Source organism: Pseudopodoces humilis, chromosome 4 (genome assembly GCF_049639895.1).
Source record: "Pseudopodoces humilis isolate 2021_Gansu_Grassland_sample_001 chromosome 4, ASM4963989v1, whole genome shotgun sequence".
NCBI classification, from domain to species: Eukaryota; Metazoa; Chordata; class Aves; order Passeriformes; family Paridae; genus Pseudopodoces; species Pseudopodoces humilis.
In genome coordinates this window covers 36139325-36159277 of record NC_142203.1, presented here as the reverse complement: position 1 = coordinate 36159277, position 19953 = coordinate 36139325, and the positions used below count along the sequence as shown (strand labels likewise).

At 37.2% G+C, this 19953-nt stretch overlaps 1 protein-coding gene across 1 annotated transcript in view; it reads right to left on the bottom strand.

Moving 5' to 3' along the window:
* SHC3 (SHC adaptor protein 3) overlaps positions 1–6627 on the bottom strand; it is a 51569-nt gene extending 44942 nt beyond the window's left edge. Inside the window, exon 1 of the mRNA XM_005530056.3 lies at positions 5847–6627. Within this exon, the coding sequence (XP_005530113.2) occupies positions 5847–6386 (540 nt within the window). The 5' untranslated portion in view covers positions 6387–6627. The remainder of the gene's footprint in view (positions 1–5846) is intronic.
* Positions 6628–19953: the final 13326 nt, after the last annotated feature.

The window sequence follows — 19953 nt, the reverse complement described above, 5'->3', positions numbered from 1 at the left end:
TTTTTAATTTTTATGGCTTTGGTTGCCATTTCTGTCTAATTTCAGACATGCTTTTTTTAGTATTTGAACTTTTAGCTGTGATTTGGACTGTGATTCAGTGTTTTGAGACTGAAATCTCACCTGTCCCTGTGAAAATTTGTTTGAAAAACCAAGGGGAATATTTAACTTATTAAATAAACATTCTAGATTACCCTTACTGAATTGTGCCTAATCCCTTCAGAAAACAAGGGATGACTGGAAATGTGCTTGCACTGAATCCCCATCATTAATCCCATCACAACTCAAATGGACAGGCTCTGCCTCAGACCTGCCTGCAGCTGACAAAGGTAGAGCTGCATTACATTTTGTCATAAATATATGGGATCAAATGAAATTAATATTGTGGGAATATGTAGACTTGCAGAGAAGCAATACTGAACCCTCTTCCTCTATGAAATTTGTTTAATCGCATGGGGGAGTAACTCACCTTGAAACAGCATTAGTATCTGGGAAGGCTGGTTGTCTTGGACACTACACCAAAGCAGACCTAAGCTTTTTCTCATTGTAAACAAGAAAATTTAATATTGATACTTTGTGCATTTACTTGAACCTTCAGCTGTAAAATGAAGCCAGGCTGCAGCACAGGTATAGCTGCTGTGTTAGTGGAGACAAGGTTTCTCTTTGCCTAGGGGAGAAAAACACCCTGTCACTGGACAAAGGAGAGTCCTGTCTCCGGCAGCACAGAAGGGCATGAGTTTTCCCCAAAGATCTTGATTCATCCGTGAGTCTTTGTCTTTGTAGTGGTAGATATTTACATTGGGCACATAATATATTTACTGTAAACATTGTTGGAAGACAAAAAAAGAAACCAACAATCCAAATTTCAAGGAAAATCAGAGAAGGAATTCTGCCTGAATGCAATTTTACCTCCTACACTGACCAGCTAAATTCATCTAGGGATTTTAAAATTGTAGGACATACATAACTAACAGGATAAATAAATTGCAAGTGTATAATTTTTGCTTTAAACAAAGAAACTCCATGCAAACACTCCAAATGTACTGGAGAACAGACATTCATGTTGACAGCTGAATCCTTCAACTCTGAAATCAATACATGCTTTGCTTTCTACAGAACATATACAAATGTACAGTAATAGTACTTGATTCATGTAATTAGAATAATATTATAATTAAAGACTCTATGGTATGATTTCTGCTCCTAGAATCTGATCTAATTTCTGTGAGAAATGCTCTTTTCCTATTATTAGGCTGTGTAACAGACCCACAGAGTTCAGGTCCACGAAGATCAAAGGAAAGGTTTTCAAGAGAGCAACAGGCATCAGTATCATTCTTTCATAGTCCAAATAGCAGTGAAGGAAAATGGAAAGGATACTAACTGATCTCTCAGGAATATGGTACAATAGGAGGGATTAATTACTTAAACCAATGCTGTCTTTGTCACCTACTTCTCTCTCCCCTAATCTGCATGCATGCAGCTTTAAAACACATAGTGATAAGCTAGTTTCATTAGTCTTTGTTAACACTGTTTGTGTACCTCGGTTGAGGGTAGCAGACTGTGAAGTAAAAAGTCTGTATTCTACCCTATGATTACCGTATGACTGAAACACACAACACATTTCTTAAACATGTAAACTTCATTACAAACAGGATACTCTGGGACTGTGGTTTTTTAGAATTATATGTATAAACTCCTACTGAGTAAGATTTTAGTCAGGCCATGCCAAATGATCAGTGATTAACCAACAGCACTACCTCAATTTGGCTGACAAAAGTTGAAATTAAATCTGATTAAAAGAAACCTAAACAAACTTGCATACATTTTATTTTTTTCTATACAGAAGATAAATTTAACAAAAAAAAAAAAAAAAAAAAAAAAAAGAAAAAAAAAAGAGAAAGCTTTGCTGTAATGTTATTTATATTATTTTTTTAGTGAGAGCAAATCAATTTTGGCTAAAACAGAAAGAAAAAAAAACAGAGAAACATTCTTCCAAAGAGCCCTGAAGTCTTCTAGGGGAAGGTGACATATGATGCAGTTTCCACTTTGTTAGCTCCATTCAAGGCTGTGCTTTGCAGTCTGGGTTAGCCACTAAAGACACACAGCAATTCAGCTCAGCCCTAAGCACACACTTAACTTCCAGTTAGTTAATGGTACAAAGGTAGCCTCAATTATTTCAATGAGAATACTCCCGTAAACAGTGTCATGCAGGAATGTTTGCAGAACTGAAGCCTTTACTTGGTGATGTGTTTGAACAGCTTCACAATGATGTCTGTTTTCCACATCACACATAAACTGCTGTTTTTCCCTCAAAAGAAATGCAAGTGTTAAAATGTTAGAGAAATAATTCCAGTTAGGATTCTATTCTTTGAACACTTTGCTATAATAATAATAATAACAATAATAATACTTTAATGTCCTTTTTATTGAAATATTATTTGCCTGGCTTGCAGTGATTCTTTTGGATGAAATAGTTCTTCCTTCCTTTCTCTCTCAGATACTGTATTTCTATCTGTTTTTTAACACTAGGTTTACCCAGGTCTGCTCTATACTACTGTGTTGGCTTTAGACCTTACTGGCTTTTCCAGATACACTTCATACAGGTATATAAAATTATACAGTATTTTTTATTTGCTTTTGAACTGCTGAACAACAGCATTTTAAACTCATTGACACTTGTTACAAAATCCAGCCACGAGTTACCTGAAGACAGAAATGCATTTGCCTCTAAACTGTTGTGCTCTTATTTAAATAAAACAAACTCCAAAATGTCTATAACATTACCCAGTTGTACTCATCAGCAGATATTTATCACTGGAAACAACAGATTACATTGAAACATTTAACTGTTGTTACATTATTCAGGTTTTTTTACACTTTTTTTATTCTATACCTTTGTTTTTCTTACATGAACTTTTATAATCTCCCCCTGTAGTAATAAGTCCCACTATAGGGAAACCACTGAACACTTTAAGGATTTCCAGCACAGCAAATGTCTTCCTTTTTTTTTTTTTTTTTTTTAAATTAATTCATTATTTTTTAAGCAGTCCAGCAGTAGTACTAAGTGAGATGTCAGTACCTGACTACTTTATGTCCCCAATATGATTATGGTCATTGTCTAACGTGTTAGGAAAATTTTTTGGTGTTGTTTTTGTGAAAATTTTTGTTATAATATATAAAAATGCAACAAGAAATCCACTGTGAGGAGAGGAAAAAATGTAGAAAGTGCCGGCACTTTTATGTGAAAGGAAAACAATTCCATTGCAGCAGATCACGGAGATCAGAATATAGCTACAGTTAACCATAAACCTACACTCTTTTTAAGCATTAGAGTTACACTGCCCATCTTAAAAATGAGTAATATATGAAAATATAGGAAAACCAGTGAAGTTTCAGATTTTTCATACATTGCACATAGGAATTTTGGAATTTTGTGTCTCTTACTTCAGAAGATTTCAATGTGAGCTATCAGCCTGCCCAGTAGTTACAATTAACCCTGTACAATGACTAATTTTCTGTTTTAAATGTGGATTAATGAGAAAATTGTAACCAAGTGCACCTTTGCACCAAAAAAAAAAAAAAAAAAAGCTTTGCTGGTTAACAACAAATCTGATTTTTTTTTCTCAGTCTCAATTAATAAATGGCATATGAAATTTTCTAAAAGGCAAATGGTACTAATTAAACATGGTATGAGTCCCCCAGATAGTCAGTGTAGCCATGAGGTATCCAAGGAATGTTTCCCCCCAGTATACATTATCTGTGTATTGATTTGATGGTCTGACTGGATAAAAGCCTTGGTAGCAAACAATATTTAAGGATTTGGGAACTGTACTTCTATTCTTACCCATATGAATGCTGCAGTTGCCAAGGAAAACTGAGATGGTTAATAAGCAAGCAAATTAGGAACTAATCAGGACCAGTTTATTTTCATTCATTCATTAACCATTATTTTGCTATTTCCTTTCAATCTTTGTTTTTACATTTAGAGCAGTGTTCTGTGATTCTTATATCAGAAACCATGAAATTAAAGTAATCGTCCTATTTTTTTAGCAGAAACAGTAAACTAGATTCCATACATTTTAATGACTAGCAAACTACTAACAAACACCTAAAAGTAAGTTGTTGGGTTGATTTAGAAAATTCTGATATATACAGTGTGTATAGATACACTTTCATGTACCAAACATCAACTGCACTAATTAAGTATTTGTTCTAATATCTCTGTTAGGTATGGGTAAATTACTAACTGCAAATGTTAGTCCACTTCTATATCACTTTAATTCTCTTTTCAATTCAAAGATATCAGCTTCCTCTAGCATATCGTAGGTCAGCTACTGAAAGGATTAAGAAATTGAATGCTGTGTTTGTTCTGATTCATAGTGATAACTTCAGGTAAAACTAACAGCAGCAGTGTATTCCCACAGTCATTATTTGGCTTATACTATCCTAAGCAAAGTAAAAAGTAAAATGGTTGAGTCCCCTGAGCTAAAATGTGAAAATGGTAAATGGCCTTCTGTTAACCAGAGTATTTCTGTGCAAGAGAACACCAGTCTCAACACCACTATGTCTAGCATCAGTAGGTTATTTTTATTGAGACACTTCTTGAAGAGTAACAGAGCAGCAGTTTGTGGCTTGAAAAGTAGCACTGACTCCTTTGTAGTTCCAGTAAATTTCACAGTAGTAAAAAAAGACAGTACAATTTCAATAGTGCTCTGAATTGGCCAACTTACTCAATCTACCACCACCTGCTAAATCTATTATCACCACTAACACAAAGAAATGAAAACTGCTTCCTAGTCCCCAACAGCTAAATATGCACTCTGCTTTTGATAATGAGACTTGAGAAAAAGCAGTGAGTTAAGTAACAAGGGTGCCACTCAGTTTTAAAGCATCCTGAAATAAAGTCACCTGTGACTCTTTCACCAAAAATAAGACAACACTAAAAATAGACCTGTAATATTAATAGCCTGCTGCAAAAGAGTTTTAACACTTAAGATACAAAAGCTTCTTCCCTAATGAAGCATGGCAACCGAAGAATGAATTCTGGACAATAATGTTATTTTAACACTTCCTGCACACTATGCTGAAAGGTGCTACCAGACTCTTACCTAACCACAAAAAACATTGCACATACACTTATCTTGAAGGCTCTACTTTAACAGGTGGTTTCAAAATATTTTCAAAGCATATGGAAACATTAAGTTTATCCTGTAAACTTAAGGTCCTCTGCTCCTGACATGCTGTATCAATGAACTGAAAAGAGCAATAACATTTAAGGTGGTTGAATGCTCATTATGTAAAACAAGCTGCATTTTCCTGCTTTACCCACAACATTATTTCTAATTGTGAAACAGAATAAGAACTGTGCTCTCTGCCTTACTGCTCTAAGATTTCAAAAATCATTTCACTTTAAAAAACACTTGCCCTTAGAGGTTTTTAAAACTGAAAAATTCATGCATGATTAACAGTTCTCACATCAAGGAGTCTTTCTTTCCTCCTGTACATTGCACCAGACATATTGAAAGCCTACGTATCCAAGATATATACAGTATGCTAGATAACACTAAAAACCTAAATTCAGAAGAAGGCTACAAAACCCACATCAAATCAGCTTCTAGCTTAGGAACACGATTTTTATACAGCTGTAGAACAATATTTGCAGGTTTGCTTTAATGTAAAAGATTAACACAGCTTCCCAACCCTTCCTTCCTGCATTTACATTTCATGTATTATGCACCAAAAAAAAAAAAAAAATACAAATAGAAATCTTTTCAGCCTGACTATCCTCTCAGCAAAACCAGCAGAATTTTTCACTGATAAAAACAGAGAATGGAGTAAGACAGACTAACCTTCACAATGTACGTCACACCAGGTCCCAGGATCTTCTCACTTGAGTGCAGCCATCCTCGAGAGGATTTATTGACAAAACTGCTACTTTGATTCCAATCTTCACTTCCCAGGTGCATTTCCTCTGACCATGCTTTTTTCCCCATACTCATCTTGCTCACGTCCTGCTGAGAACACGAAGTGGCAGAGACAAGGTTACATGTGTTGTCTGAAGCCCCTGCTGCTGAACTAGAAGCACTCGAGCTTCCCTGCAATTTGGAGACAGCAAGCTCCTTTACTGCAGAGGAGAGGTTTTTGATACCCAAAAGGCTGCCTGTGCTAGAGAGTTTCAAGTGGGACACTTTATGGAGGAGGGTACACAGGGTGGTGGGTCCATCTTCTTGGTCCTTGCGGAGACGCTCTGGTGAGACCAGGTATGAAGGTGAAGCTGAAGTTGTAGAAACTGCAGAGACCTTGCTGTTCATGGGCAAATTGTGAATAAGATCATCAACAGATGTCACAGAATCATTCCTGAAGCGGTTATACTTGGTACGTTGAAGCATGCCCTTCTATCTGCTTTCCTGCATATGTTCTGGCAAATCTGATGCCAATGCAGGCAATGCCTGTACTAACATAGCAAGCAATTCATAACGACACGGAGGGTTAAAAAGAGTTTAGGGTAAAAAAGAAAAGAGTATAAGGAAAAACTAAAAAATGTATATTTTAAAGAAATTTCTTTTGGTTCCCTGTTAAGGTTGGGTGAAGTAACAGTTTTCTGTGACTGAGATCCCAGTCCTGCTTAGAGCTGCCAACTCGCTCACAGCAAAAGCATGACTCACACAAATGAGAAGGACCCTTTTCAACAAAAGGCTGTGAACACTGCAAATCACTTCCTGTAGCCAAAAAAAAAGGAGAGAGAAGGAAAAAAAAACCCACATCCACCCACTTACAGCACACTAGCACCAATCAATTCTCAAATTCCCTTTTCCTATCTTCTCAAACAGATACTTCCTCCCAACCTTTAATTCCTATCCCCTCCCACCACCCTTTTAGTACCAAAGGCAATTACCTTTAGAACTGAATTAAAAGCCTTTATGAAACACCACAGTTTATTCATCTGTTAAAATGTCCTTCCACCTCACATATTTGTGAATCTATAAAGAAATCACAATTAGATAGAAAATATCTAGATAATATTTGCATACATATAGTCCCCCTCTCCTGCCCCTGCAGCAGAACACAGACACCTTAAAGGTTTTCAGAACAGATGAACAGAACTAGAGAATATATACATTTTTTCCACAAAAGCAGCCTAACAGTGCCTTTTTTTTCAATGCTATCCCTCACAGAAACTGTTAAATTCAAATTTTGATACAGAAAGAAATCCTTCTTTCCTGTTACTTGACAAGAACATTCTATTTTAATGCAGGAATTACATAAGTACCTATGTGTGAAGAAAAGTATTTTCTGATGTCCGACAACAGGCTTAAGTGATGTTTTTTCTTTCACAACTGATATTCACTCCGTAGAAAAACAGGAAGAGGTTCTTCAATTCACTGGAATGTTTGGTTTAATTCTGAAAAACCGAAAAAGCCCTGAAAGAATATTAAAAAGTCCAGGTAGCAGCAAACTGACATCCTGCAGTGAAAAAAAAAAAAAAAAAAAAAAAAAAGGAAAAAAAAAAAGGCAAAGGAAAAGAAGAGCCTTTATTAAGCATAAATGTCAATCACAAACACTTGATCTGGAGAAGTAGCAAAACATGCAGAAAATAGGTATTTCATTTCTCCTGCAATTTATTTAAACATCCAAATGTGTACAGCATCGTGATACACAATGCCCATCACAAGCCATATGGCTTTTTCCTATAAATCAATCTGCTTTGCAAAACATTTTTTGGATGTAGGACAATACACTGCATTATAAACAAATTCAGACCTGAGAAGTTGCACAGTGCAAAGTAATTTTTAAAATAAATTACTAACTGCAGCACAACTTAAATGAAAAAAGCCTATGGAATTCTTTCCTTCTCCCACGACTAAAGGCTGCAGTATACGAACTGCAAATACAGTGAAACAGCCGGCTTAAATACAGGTATTTAATTAGTATATTCATGACATACTGAATTAAGTCAGCACCTCTTATCCCAGCAGTGATGAATAATGGCAATGTCCTAGTCAATGTAAAGCAGTTTTCTACTGATCTGCAGAACAGCCTTTCATCACCACACTGCAAACCTGCTACAGCATCCTCACAGCATTCATTCCTCTCGTCATCCTCCTAGCACAGCAACAGCAAATATACACACCATAGCCTATTTTTACGTGTCTCTACTGCCCAGAAAACCCTACTGCTCCCGAACGGCTCTCCTCATTAGAAGCGGCCAGAAGGACTGCAAAATGTGAATGAGATGCTGCGCGTGTGAATGAAAGGGCTGGCTAGCATCCCCACATTTCTGTGAATGAAGCGAGGCCTCGCAGCCTCTGCCAGGCAATCCCTTGGGTGCTCACCAGCCCAGCCAATACCAGCCGGCTTTGATGACTCATTCAGCAAAGCCTTGCTAAATAGTGGAAGATCCCATTTCCAGCACAGGCGGCACCTTTTTTGCTGCAACACCAGAAAATGAAGCCGGGGTGTCAGCAGGCGGGAGTGGGTCGCGAAGTCCCTGTGGAAGACAGGGTGATGCCAGAGAAATGCCTGGGGTGTCTACAGGAGTAGCAGGTGAAGAAAAAGGTGGAGACAGATCTGTGTTTCTCCCCGACTGTATTCATTCAGCCAATTCATTTACATCCAGGATAGGAACATGAATGTGCACATTTCGTTTGATATTCGATTGCTCTCTGTGTGCCCGCAGATTCACAGATTTTGCGGGTTTGTCTTCAGAGACCTCTGAGAAAATCAAATCAAAACAAACAAACAAAAAACCCCGCAACAAACAAACAAACAAACCCCAAATAAAAAACCCAACCAACCAACAAAAACCCCCATAAAAATAACCACAAAAAAACCCCAAAGCTGTCCTTGAAAAAAAATTGCATATACTTATTTCTCCCTTATTTATCCTGTTAGCACAGTAGATATATAAAAAGCAGTATGATCATCACTCCAGGGAATGGTAGGCAAAGGGAAAGCTAGAGGATAAAAGCTTCCCAGAGCAGCAAAAGGTCTAATTTTTGAAACTTTCTCTGGACAGAGAAATGCTTCCAAGGCATCCATTGGATGCAGAGCTCTCCTGCAAATCTGACATTAGACAATGCAGAGGAGTAGACACCACTGAATTGCCCAGTGCTTAAAATCCAGTGCCTATTTCAGTGTCTGACTGGGAATCTGCCTCCCTTACAACAAATCCAGTCCTCGGGTAGGAGACCTGAACATCTCAAAACCTTGCCTTTTATAGTTCCTGGGACTTGAAACAGTACATAATTTTGCCCTACACGCAGCAGGTTCAAATCCAACTCCAGAAAATAATGAATGAAATTAGGAGATTGTGTAATAGGCATAAACTGCAATTTAAATTAGGATTTAGCTCATTCTAGCTATTGCCAGAGCATTTATAATGCCTTCTGCATTTCCAGCATGGTGTCTGGAGTTTGCACACTGACTTTACCATGCCTGCCTTAAACAAGCTTGTTGCTGCTATTACCATAGCAAGACAGCAAGACATTCAGAGCATTATTTCTTTCTTACTTCTATTTCCAGCCTATGTTAAGTCAGCACGTAAAGCGGATCCAAGTTAAAAATGAGCTTTTGCTTCTTTTCCTCTTTTTTTTTTTTGCAGGCCTGTGAGCCAGACACTACAACATGATTAATAAATGGCCATGGAACAATTAGTTCTTTGTCTACCCAGTAATAAAATGGCAGGTGGAAATTCAATGTCAGTAAGTGAAAAATAATATATAATCCTAAAAATATATACACAGTGAGGGGTGTACACTGCCTCTGACAAAATACAGCATTTCTTACAAACTAGTGGAAATTTTGGCATCTTGGACCATTCTTCTTTTTTTGATTTTTTTCTGTTGTTTTTTTCATCTCTGTTTTCTCATGGATACCCTTCTCACCCTAATTCAGTTCTTGTTTCATGTTACTGTTCCTCCTTTTTTTCCTCCAAGCAGCTCTTAGGGGCTTATTCTTAGCTGCCACCTTACTACCTCTGCAGCCTGTATTTCAGAAGCTACTAATTTTTATTAACCACAAAGGGTAAGAAGAGAAATTATGCTGGGGGCATGATCAGAGGGAGAAACTACATTTTGCTGAGGTTTAAATGGTTTTAAATTGCTGCAAATGTACGAGAGATTGCCAATACAAAAGCTAAATCAGGTAGGATGATGTGATCACCATAAAGAGGAAACACAGGGAATACCACAATGTTCCCCAGCCTATAGTAAGAAACTCTCCAGAATGCAAACCAGGTGACTTTCAGTGATCATATTCAGAGAAATATTAATCATATAATCAGGGTCAGTAAAAATACCTCATTCCAGTAACACACTGTGGTCAAGTATATACTCTATACAAATAAGTGCAAGAAAATGTTGAAATTCTGCTGAAATATTTGCATTTATAGAGTTATTGCCTGGTAGCAGCAAAATTGCTTGTTGACTAAACTGAATATAAGACAAATGAGAAGGACATTGACTTTGGACCAAAAAACCCTTCAAACTGAATTTGGCTTAGCTAATTTATAAGAAACACTGAATTATGTCAGACAAACATAAATACAGATGTTGCTAAGTACACAAAAAGTAGCCATAGGGCATCACAGTTAACATTCCTCTTTATGACAAGTCCTAAACAATTTCTGTTACTGTGATGTAACATTAAGCCATCAGCAAATAGGATGCTATTCCTCACGTTGTAATATGATGGACACAAGTGCTAATGATCTGCTTTAGTAAATATTCTTGTTCAAGCTTCAACATTAACAAATGGCCAATTTCTGAAATAAAAAGATAGCATGTCTATAGTACAAAGATTTCTAATATCCTGTGGGGACATTTCTTCTTTTGATAATTAAGAAGGAAAAATACCAGCATTCTTTGCACAAGATAAACATATATCAGAAATCCCTTACCCATGTATTTATTAATCAGGCTAATACAGCTTTCTTTATATGAGGCAACCTCAGATGACGTAGCTAATTGAAAAGCAAGATAACATCAGGGTAAGCTAAAAGGCATTACAATCTAATCTTCTTACGAAGTATGTAGCTTTTAATTAAAAAACAATAAATTCTAAACAATTCTACATGTTCTGATGTATATAATATATCATATTCTGTATTCCTCTGTTTCTCTGATCTACCTGCACACAAACCTCAGTTATCACAATCCTATTGTGATTTCAAGGGCGGCTCATACCATAGCTGCAAGAATTATTGAAAGGCACTGAACTTCCTCTCAGTTCCAGGACTATATACTTCTACTTCAAAACATTTTTCAGGAATCAAAACATAGACTGGGTTCACATCACTTGGAATTTTTTTTTCCCTAACGGGTGTTGGAGTCCAACCTCAGCTTACTGTCCTATGCAAAAAAAAATTGAAGGCCTGTAGGTAAAGGGTGGTGTTTACCCATAGCAGAAAAAACAATCACACAACCAAAATCCAAGGAACATTCCCTTCCTCCAAAAAACCCAACCTGAAACCAAAAGTATTCTAAAAACTTCTAGTTAATTTATTAAAACAAAATAAAATAAATTGCCCCCATCTCCCTTTCATCCTCACCCCTTTTCTTTCACTGGATCAGAGTTTTGCTGTTTCCGTGGCAACATTATTGCTAAGGGTGGGCTGCACCAGGAGATGGGAGCATAATCTGTGGTTTTGCAAATTATTCGTCTGGAAAGCAGTACTGTTGAAAGTGTTACTATTCAAGATCAGTTATTATTAATCATTAATCATCAACTTTCAACTTAGATTACACCAGTGGAGTATAAAATTCAGGTCTCAAATATGCTTACAAATTTTTATGCAGATGCTTTTATTTTGAACCAGAAGCTGACCCTAAACAATATTCAGGATGCTGTTTTTACTGTTAGTTGGAAATACTGAAACCATTTTGTCTTAAGACATGTTCACCCATTGAAATATGACATGAAATATTTGGAAGCAAATGAAACTTGTGATTCCTTCTGCTCCATTAGTAGCTCGTGAGAGCCTACTGTTAAAAAGTCAACACACTACAAAAGTTCACAGAAAAGACGGATCTGAGATAATACCCAAATCTGAACATGACACTGAGTTTTGTGAGGAAGGATCAGACAAGGAAGTGCATTAAAATCTACAAACTAACACTAAATCAACTCTTGCAAACCCCCAAATTTTAATTAATTCTTTCTTTCAGCCAGACACTGAAATTAGAGAATTAGCATCAGTGTAACAGAACTGTATATCCTAAAAACCAGACAACCTAAACCTCTGCTCTCCCAAAGTCTCTTTGGCTGCCTGCACTCAATGCAGACCTTGGTATATAACAGGTCTTTTCCAACCTAAACGATCCTGGGTTTCTATGTTTTTTCTTCTTTCTCCCTGTCCCAAGCTTCCACCCTCTGCACCTGTATATGTCACACTGAAGCTGAAGCCTGACCCTAGAGAGGGACCCTGCCCTAAGAAATACATCCCAGTCACATTTTCTTTTGTGTCCACAAACTGTGGCATGGTGTACAAAATGTACCAGATTGTGAATAATGTAATGAAAGGCCCATAACATGGTCCCGTGATTCATTCAAACTGATGGAAATGATGTTTCTCATGGGCATATATGCATTAATGTCCATGTATCTCCAAGTGTTTCTATTTTAAGCAACCAGAAGAACCTGTGATTTGGAGGAGAAAGCAGATAGCAACCTAATTCACTGACAAATTATGCAACAATGTTTTTTGCTGTCTTCTTCAGATTGAAAGCCAGTCACTTACTTATTTGTTAACCTAACATCTTTCTGGTTCTCATTCATTAAATGCATTTAATAATTCAATAGTGTTCTTTTCTACATTGTAATAAGGCATCTATTTTTTGGTTTTGATTGGTTTTTTGAGTATTTTATTTTTATTTTGTTAATATCTTATTTTCCTAGGAATGGTTTGCAAAGTTGATTTTAAAAACCTCCCCATATATGAAATCTGACTTCACTAATTTCCTATTGATTCCAATAGGAGTCAAATTTCATTCTCAATTTCCAAATCCAAATGGAAGTCTTGGAATTTTAATTGTGTGTGACTTTTTGTACAAGATTCCTTAGGCTGTTTGCCACTCAAAAAGTATGTTTACTTTTATAAAAATGTTAATGGCTTTATTTATACTTTGCTTTTTAAAACCATGAAAAAAATATTTATTACTTATACAGTAAATACTTATATAGATATGTTCTTTGCCACCATAAGGAAATTTATGCTCTAGTATCTACTCGTTTGTTATGACAGCTAAATACTGGCAAGAAGAGCAGCAATGAAAAGGATATATGAAAAAATGTATAGTGCACTTTGTTGTAACTCTTGGCATCAGGAAGGGCTAACTATACCTTGTCTGAGCAGACAGCAGTCCATTAAAAAAATCCAGACTTTCCCAAACCCATTAGTTTTCCCTCCCCTAATTAAAAGGTTATCATCAAAGCTGTAAGAACCAAACACCAACAGGGAATATAAATTACCATCTTTGTCTTATGCCACACATCAGGACAAAATTCTGGCAGTATGTGTAGAGATCTGAGGACAGCAGAGCCTTTCAGACTGCATCACCTTTGCCACGTTGCCATAAAGTGCATGCTGTGTGTGGCACTCGGCTGAAGAATAACACAGAAAAAACTGTTGTGGGGGTTTTGCAGGTTACTTTCAGCTAGACCGGTTCTAGACTCCAAATTACTTCGGTCATGAACAGTGAAGAGGGAGAGGAAATTAATTGCATAGGCCAGGACAAGTGTCTAATACCCACTTGCATCCATCCTGAAACAGAACCCATTAACTTGTGTCACCAAATGATACAGATGCTCTTGGCAAACATGGAGCTACACGCAAAGCTGTTATTGATCAGCTTCAGTACTAAAAAATTCTGGCAGTTCTGCAGTAGTGGATAACAGCACCAGTGGAGGGTTATTCATATCAGCACTCATAGCAGTCATTCCCAGTGAATTAAAAATAAGGACTTCTCCATTATCAGTACATATAGCTGATATGAATCACCATACCTGTTTATGCTAATGCTACTTGTTATCTGACCTGAAGTGATGGTTCACGTCTTTCTGGGTACAGTCAAATGAAAGAGGCATCTGCAGACAAGTTATGTGCAGGTATGCCCACATGCCTGCTTGTATTAAGGATGCATTCTTTTCTTAGCTGGGTTGCTTTTCTTCCTTGCACTTGGCCTACCTTAGATACAACAATACATATGGAAAACAGGATGGCAAATCTGTGAAAGACATGATAATGAGGCAGGGCTGGATGGAGGGATTTAAACATCTGTTTAAATGTTCACTTAACTGGATTGAAGTTTACAAATTACATTGCTAGCAATGTAAGGAAAGGCACTAAGTGAAACGGCTGCAGGTGTGAAGACTGAGAAATTCTGTTTTAAGCTCCATGAACTGAAGCAGAGCAGAAGGGAAGCAAGCACCCTTAACTCCAAAAGGGACTCCAAGATTAAAAAATGTTTAGGATGGCAGAGAAATGGAGATAACAATGTGTTTACCACCCTACTGTCATACACAGCAACATGTATATTTCTTTGCTGTAGCAAAAGTATACAGTAACTTTCTCTAGGTACCCTCAGAAAATGTGTTTTGTTTGCTCAAGCAGGGCAAGTTCCTGAGAAGCTTCAGTACAATTAAGGCTGAGTTAGCATAAAAACTATTGGTATTCTGAAGGTCAGTAGTTCTCCAAAGGACTTCGGGCATAGGCACTAGGACCAGACTTCAGTAAAAACAAAGACATGTAGCAAGGACATACAGCAGAGAGGCTGGAGCATAAACGTGGTAAGTGCTTGAACAGACATGCAGATGCCAGATTACCACTGGCCAAGCACAGGTAATTGATGGGTATCCAGGTCAGAGGAGATACTGGAATGGGGAAAAATGGTCAGCTATGAGGGTCTGTGGAGAAATCATACATCAACATCCCAATCTCAAAACTGCCCAGCACTCACCTGAATGGGGTTTTAATGAAGCACTGGTGCCAGGATGAAGAGGTAGAAGATAAATTCCACTGGCAGAAACAGATACAGCTCACAGCTCCAGAACAGAGAGAGGAAAAAGGGATGCTGAAGCCACCATACAGCCTGAGAAGGTCTGCTATGGCAATAAGTAAAGCAGAAGGAAAAATCCTGCCAGGTGCACTGAAAACAGTCAGCCTTACTACCCAGTGGCAACAGTAGTGCTGTTGTGTCCAGTTAGTTCAAGTTTAAGTGACAGCACATCTGAGACTGACTGAACACTATCATTACAGTCAACATGTTCACATTGCATGGATATTGTCTGCTGTTATTACTCACTTTGACTAGGATATGAAAGAGTAAGGATCCACACTGTCATGAAATTATCACATGCCACTGAAGCAACCTGTCACATGTCCTAACATTTATTATTGACCACCATGAACTGCAATAATCCTTTAACAAAGACTTTTTTTTTAAAGACTAGCAGCACTTTATCTGTCTAGGACTACCAAGACAGTGTCATGGCAGTATTTTCTCCTATTAAAGCTGCTCCTCTAACCAAGAAACTTTTACCAGTTTTTACTAGTAAAAACTCAACTTTGCACCTAACAGTGCGCAAATACTAAGCCTGCTTTTGAACAGCACCTTACCCACATATGCTTGATTGGAATATCTAAACCAGAAGAAATCTGTTGTTTAGCTACAAGCATGAGGACGGCATGCAGCAACAAAATCATTAAGTGCAATTAAATTGAAAACTCAACAGTCAAGGCAAAAGTAAGTGTAATACATAAAATTTTGTATCAGAATACATATACATGTCTGTAATGGAATACATATACTGACCACGATGATGAGAGTCAAATTAGAGAACAGGAATATAAGGTTTCAGTATAGTGATGCAAAGGTTGATGGTAACGTTCCTGGACTGATATTCTTTCTTATCTTGCCAATACCATTTAAATTTTGTGTTTACATTTTTTTGGCTAAAACAATAGTTGCGTTTTTGTTTTTTTCAGAAAAAGCAAAAGAATATTCTGCTAGAAAAACACTTCCTACATACACAGAAAAGCATGATATTTATTTAATTGCTCTATACTCCATCTTCCTAACCCTTTCTAGTATGCAGATGGAACTGTGTACGCACAACCATTCCACACAAGGTTTCAGATACACAAAACTAACACCTGCCCTCTGCTGTCGGAGATGCAAACAAAGCTGGAAGGAGCTCTTCCTTTCTACAGATCACATTAATTCTCTCTAGAGCATTAGCATCTACAGGCAGCTACACAACCTTCCAGCAAATCACACTCACAAATGGAACAAGGAAAATTAAAAACTGGCAAGTTCCTGCAAGGCCACATGTGCTGGTTTTGGTTGGGGTAGTTAGTTTTCAGCACAATGACTAATATAGGGCTGTGTTCTGGATTTAAACACAGGGTTGATGATATAGACTTGTTATTGCTGAGCAGGGCTTACACAGGACCAAGGCCTTTTCTGCGTTTCCTGTGACCATGCTGGTGAGAAGACTGGGGGCGCTTGGGAGGTTGGGAGGAGTCACAGCCAGGACAGGTGACCACAAATGACCAAAGGGTTACTCCAAACCATATGACATCATGCTCAGGATAGAAAGTGAAAGAGAACGAAAAAGAGGGGAGGTGCTTGGGGTGATGGAGTCTGTCTTCTCAAGTAACCATTAAATGTAATGGGATCCTGCTGTGCTGGAGATGGCTGAACACCTGCCTGCCTATAGGAAGCACTGAATTAATTCCTTGTTTTGCTTTGCTTGTGTGCACAGTTTTTGCTTTCCCTGTTTAACTGTCTGCATCCCAATCCACAGGTTTCCTACCTTTTGCCTTTCCAATTCTCCCTGATCCCACTTTTGGGGGAGCGAGCAAGCAGCTGCGTAGTACTCAGTTGCTGTCTGGGGTTAAACCACACTACCATGTTACAGCAACATGAAGTGAGTGTAGTATTTCATGAAAAAATAAGACCACAGTTTAAGAGAGCAGAAATGTCCTGCCTGAGTATCTCATCTGTTCAGAAGCACACAGTAATGATGAGCAACCCAATTTCTGTTGCTGCTTCAGCTTTTTGTCCTCATGAAAGAAAGCAGTGCATAAAATGTCATCAGTAGGTAAACCATCTTGCTCAGCCTTGGGGTGTTCCTTTGCAACAGAAATTATCTCTCCATCACTTAAGGAAAAGAAGGGATATATACTGCCAGAAAAGGTGATGCACATGACATATGAGCAGTGTAGGGAGGATCATACGGCTAGCCTTTCTGTAATTAAGCCTAAAAAAAATCTTGTAGTTATGAAACTGCAAGTAGATCAAAAGGATGACTGAAGAAATCCCCAGGTAAATTCTTGTAACATAGATAATAAAAAATGAAGAGGCTGTTTCAAATTTTCCCTTTTATCGTTAAATTTTTACTTCAAGACAAAAAAATTTGAAACTTCTCAGTACAGCAGATGCTCATAATCCTATTAATAAATAAGCACTGGGTTAAATCAGCAGAATATTCATTTAGCATCACTAAAGATGTAACTGAACTTCACTAAGTGAAAATACTTTTTAAAGGCTGTTAAGTGTCTTTTTGGGAAAGATATTGATTTTCTAAACTATCATTAATTTGTTCATTTTGAATAGAACTTTGGTCTAAAATAAACTAAAATTAGTTCCTACCGTAAAAGCATCCTTTACATATACACTGTGACTATGAGATTCATAGCCCTTTAGCCTGTTTTCCATTCCTTGGTAACCTCTGCAGCTGCTCAGTATCCTCTGTCTGCATATCACTGTCAGATTAACAACTAATGAAACCACTGACCAAATTCAGCCTGAAAATACACAGAAGGGCAAGTTTGGAAGGTGTTAAATAACAATACACTCAGGGAATATGGAGGAAGAGGAAAAGGTGAAATTACGTCTCCAGAGAGGGAGGCATCATAGTATTAGCCTGTATTTCTTAAAGTCTAATGTTTTTAATAAACATGCTTTACATATTATCTGTATCAAAAAACTTCACAGATAAATGTCAAGACACCGGCAGTATAATCCACATGGTTAGCAGGAGTTGTTTTGCTGTCATTTAGTTGGACCAAAAAGATTTTGTATATGCCACAGAGCAGTGTTTACATTTGCGATTAAGAATCATAGGGTCATTAATGATTTTCCAATAAAAGTTTGAAACTTAAGACCACATGTTCCTTTCTCTGAAATCCTAAGACTCTTCATAATGCCCTTAATCTATCTCACAAAATATGCGAATCTGCCTATCACCTATATCTTCGTGCAGACTGGGATAAACGTGTTAGAAATGCTTAAAACAGATACTTGATAGCACCTTGGTACATCACCACACTTTGGCACACTTGTTTTTATTGTGGTTATCTTATCTAATATCTGTCATGCTAACACTCAAAAATTTTAAATCTGAATTTTCTAAGTTCCACACAGAAAAGCAAATAGAACAGTTCAGTTATCCTTCAGACATTCATCTCACAATGATTGTGATTATTGTCTCTAGATACACATCTCATGATTTCTCACTAGTTAGGCAAACCTCAACGACTGGTCCAGATGTTCAACTGTACATTCATTTCAATAAAATTAAATATGATACTGTGCAATTTGCAGTTTACCAAGTGGTTTGAGGTAAGCTTAACAGTTAATAATTCCTAGAACAAAAGGTAAAAAGAAGCTGCTGTTAGTATCTTCTCTGTGCTTTTGTTTAACACAAGGAACATGTCTTCTGTGAGTGAATTCTTCATTAGACTAGTCAGTTACTTTCAAGGAAAATACCTGGTGTTTATTAAAACTTCAGAGAGGCTGTCACAACTCTGGGTGAATTGCTGCTGTAATCAGTCACCCGATTGCTTACTGTTTGTAAGCAAAAGCACAAAATAAAACCACTGCACATTACACTTTCAAGTCTGTTCTTAGCATGGGGAGATAAGGTCAGTATTAGGTATAGTTTTTCTGGGTAATTCTTAAGGCTTAAATCAATCATTAGTAGCTACCAGTGCTGGGCATACTCCAACATTATGCAGTCTGATGATGCAGACAGATTTGCTCCCACCTGCTGTGATTCATGCGGTCCAGTCAGATAATACAGTAGCATTATTCAACAAGCTGCAGCAAGGTAGTCTAATACTGGCCTTTCTGACATTGTCTTCTAAAATACAGCCACATAATAAATATTTTTAGTATAAAAGAAAGTCACATGAAAAATTATCTTACTGTTTCTTTGGTGATCTGCTTGCACTCAGAGCAAGTAGACAAATTATGTTTGTAGATTTAATTATATACATACACATGCACACACATGCTTTTCTCCCTCTTGCTGTCTCTCTCTCTCTAGCCAATATAAAGAAGTTACAGTTTATTTCCAAGGCTGTTTCTCCTCTTAATGTATATAGCTATATTGACTCCTATAATCCCTGCAGTTTTGCTTTAATTTGAAGATACTTTGATTAAGTAGCAAACACTGCAGGTATCTTATGTAATTCATTTTTTTTTTCCTCATCACTATGCAATACTGCATGATGGGAAACCATGCACATATTTTGGTTTGTTAATTAATTAATAAATTTGGTTTATTTATTAATTAATGTTGCTTCCCCCAATTCTCTCCTGAAAATGTATTTCCATTGCAGAATGCCTGTGTCAGTACTTAGAGCATATCACACACTCCAGACTACCTCTTGAAATTAGCAAGGATATTAAACCAACTTTAATTTCATTAAAGACAGTGTTAGATTAAAAAATATGCAGCAGTTAGGGATTCCTTTTTTTTTCCTCTTAATTTGGAGTCACATCACTTCAAAATCAACATTTGATTCCATGAGACATTTGAGTGTACTTGACATGGAGATTGGTTCTGGTGTTTGTATGGTTAATCTGCTGAGTCGTGACTACTTGTAACTGTCAAATTCTCTCCAAGGATAAATAATTAAAGCTTCTGGAAGAATAAGCACACAGGAAGCAG